The sequence below is a fragment of the Piliocolobus tephrosceles genome, chromosome 2 (assembly GCF_002776525.5).
Source record: "Piliocolobus tephrosceles isolate RC106 chromosome 2, ASM277652v3, whole genome shotgun sequence".
NCBI classification, from domain to species: domain Eukaryota; kingdom Metazoa; phylum Chordata; class Mammalia; order Primates; family Cercopithecidae; genus Piliocolobus; species Piliocolobus tephrosceles.
In genome coordinates, this window is record NC_045435.1 from 179,100,481 (window position 1) to 179,103,261 (window position 2,781).

At 55.0% G+C, this 2,781-nt stretch overlaps 2 protein-coding genes across 3 annotated transcripts in view; both read right to left on the reverse strand.

The window, feature by feature from the left end:
• TMPPE (transmembrane protein with metallophosphoesterase domain) overlaps positions 1–1,511 on the reverse strand; it is a 6,465-nt gene extending 4,954 nt beyond the window's left edge. For both annotated transcript variants that reach the window (XR_002732081.2, XM_023214669.3), the window contains exon 1: positions 1,368–1,511. The gene's annotated coding sequence lies outside the window, so the exon portion shown is untranslated. The remainder of the gene's footprint in view (positions 1–1,367) is intronic.
• Positions 1–1,873, reverse strand: part of GLB1 (galactosidase beta 1) — a 112,860-nt gene extending 110,987 nt beyond the window's left edge. Inside the window, 1 exon segment of the mRNA XM_023214668.2 lies at positions 1,660–1,873. Coding sequence (XP_023070436.1) covers positions 1,660–1,734 — 75 coding nt within the window. The 5' untranslated portion in view covers positions 1,735–1,873.
• Positions 1,874–2,781: the final 908 nt, after the last annotated feature.

A 2,781-nucleotide genomic window follows, 5' to 3' on the forward strand; every position in this document is an offset into this window, starting at 1 on the left:
AAAAAAAAAAAAAAAAAAAAAAAAAAATTAGCTGGGTATGATGGTGGGCGCCTGTAGTCCCAGCTACTCGGGAGGCTGAGGCAGGAGAATGGCTTGGACCCTAAAGAAAGTAAACAAGGAGATCATGAAAAGCTAGACTGCTAGTATCTTTCTTCAGCTGTGGGCACAGGAGCCCAAGAGGGACACCTAGGCACCTGACATGAGAATTCCTGGGGTGATGCCAGCCTCCCTGTGTGGGCCTCAGGTATGGTAGCCACAGGGCATCCACCCTGACCCAATGATGCTGCACTAGACTGATGAGCTTACATCAGACAGACTGACCCTGTCCACCTGCTCCTAGTTCATAAATCCTTCTCTCTCTCTCTACTCCCACTCCCAGATACTGGTTAAAATCTGCCTTTCCCCCAGCTCCTTACCCTGCCACTGTTCTCCTGAACTGTGCCCCAGTTCCACCTTCCCCAGTGGTTCTCACAGCTGGCTAGCTCTGACTCCTAAGGTCCTACGGGCCTTCTGGACAAGAACTCTGTCTACATACTGGGGTAGGGGAACCACAGACGGGGTGAAGAGGGAAAAGTAAATAATCTGTGCTGACTTTTTCCCAAAATGAAAACATTTTCAGCAGCTGTTTTCCAAATACTTAAGATGTTCAATCTTGGTTGTAGATAAATGTACCACTTTTCTCTGCACTAGGCGCGTTATTGAAAGCCCTATTAAAGGGTGTAACTTACAAGTCAACGGTGTCAAATGCCACCAGCTCTTACTTAAAGCGTGCTGCAGGCTCAGCCCACCTACACCCTGAAGGAACCAAAGTTGGTTCGCGGAACGTGCAGAGTAGCAGCTTGCAACTATCCACTCTCCTTTCCGCAGGTGTGTTGCAAACCTCCCCAGGCAGCGCTTAGGAACCCCCTAAGCCCGTCGCCTCAGCTCGGACGAAGCGAGTGAAGCTGCCCTTACTCCCCCACCAAACGTGCACGCCCCGCACCTCACCTATTCGCCTCGCCATACTTCCTCCTATCAATGCTGGGATCCCCCGGCAGCCTGCCTATTCCCCTACGCAACCTGGACCTCCAAACGCCGAAGGAAAAGGGTCCCACAAATACGAAGAAACACCGGAGCCAAAGGGCAGGCGACGGGGAGTGGTGAGAAGGGAACAAGATGCACGAAGAGGGAAAGCACCCAGAGGGAAAATAACCCAGTGCTCCCACAGCAGGGGCCTCTCCTGACCCCATTTTTCTCCTTCCGGAGCGCTCCGCAGAGCACGAACTGGGAAAGCGAGGGCGCCCCAAACCAGAACCGGAGGCACCCTCTAACCCGCGCAACTTGGAAGCCCCTCCCGGAAAGCCAACTTAGGAAATCTTTAGGCGCACCTCGTCTCAACACCTCGTTACAGATAGGGAAGTGGGTCCAAGTGCAGAGGGCAGCCGGAGCGGAACGCACAAGCAACCGAGCTGCCTGGAAGGACGCGCGCCCCGCCCGGCCCGCCCCCGACGGGAAGGCCGGTCCACTGCCTGCGTTCCGCCGGCCGCCTGCCTGCTGGGGGGCACTTCGCGGCTCAGGCTCTCCGCCCTGCGGGACCCCGGGTGGCTGCGGCCCGAGCCCGGTTCCCCGCCAGCCTGTCCCCTAACAATGCCTCCCCGTACCCGAGTCCCGCAGACTTACCCGCAAGCCGCGCGTAGGGCCCAGAAGCAGCAGAGCCAGCAGCAGAGGGAGGATGCGAACCAGGAACCCCGGCATGACCACCAGCCTCCGGCTCTGCAGTCGGCGCCCAGGCCGGCCGCTCCGCGTCACTTGACTAAGGACCCGCGGCCTGGCACCGCCCCTCGTCGGCCCAGCAGCCAGCCCTCGCGCCTGCTCAGCCCCGCGCTCCGCCCCGCTGTGGCCGAGCCGGGCGGGTGGGGGCCGCTAGGAGGCTGCGCGCGGCCGCGTGACTCCAGGCTAGTACTATCTGGGTTTTGCAGGCGTCTTCCCTGGGAGGGGACCCTTTGTAACGGCAATCGGGAGGCCCTGCTTTCAGCAGCTTGATAACGCGCCTCGGAGGTTGGACATTAATCATGGTTTCCCTGTTTTCTGGCTTCCTGGAGAGAGCAGAAGAGGGAAATTGTTAATTACTAAACCTAAACGCCCTAGATCGAATCCGCGTATCATATACGGGCTATTTGAATAATTCTAAACTAGGGGTTAGCAAAATGTGGTCAGTCCCTGGAGCCACTGTATCAACTCACCTGGAACTTGTTAGAATGAAAATTCTGCTCACGCCTGTAATCCCAGCACTTGAGAGGTCGAGGCAGGCGGATCGCCTGAGGTCAGGAGTTCCAGACCAGCCTGACCAATATGATGAAACCCCGTCTCTACTAAAAATACAAAAATTAACCGGGCGTGGTGGCACGCGCCTCTAATCCCATCTACTGGGGAGGCTGAGACAGGAGAGTCCCTTGAACCCAGGAGGCGGAGGTTGTGGTGAGCCGAGATCGAACCATTGCGCTCCAGCCTGGGCAACAAGAGCGAAACTACGTCTCAAAAAAAAGTTAACAGCATAATAATAATAACCTTAGTTTGTGCCTTGGTGTTCCAAAAAGCCTTTTACATTGTATAACAAAGTAGCCAAAAATTCTATTTGTTCACTCCTTTCTCCTTTCCTACTGGACATTTCCTTGAGAGATTGAGAAAGTATCAGTCACTGGCTTTTCTTTCTCAGGTTTTTGTTTTTTGGTTTGGGGTTTTTTTGTTTGTTCGTTTTGATTTTGTTTTTTTGGGACAGGTTCTCACTCTGTCTCCCAGGCT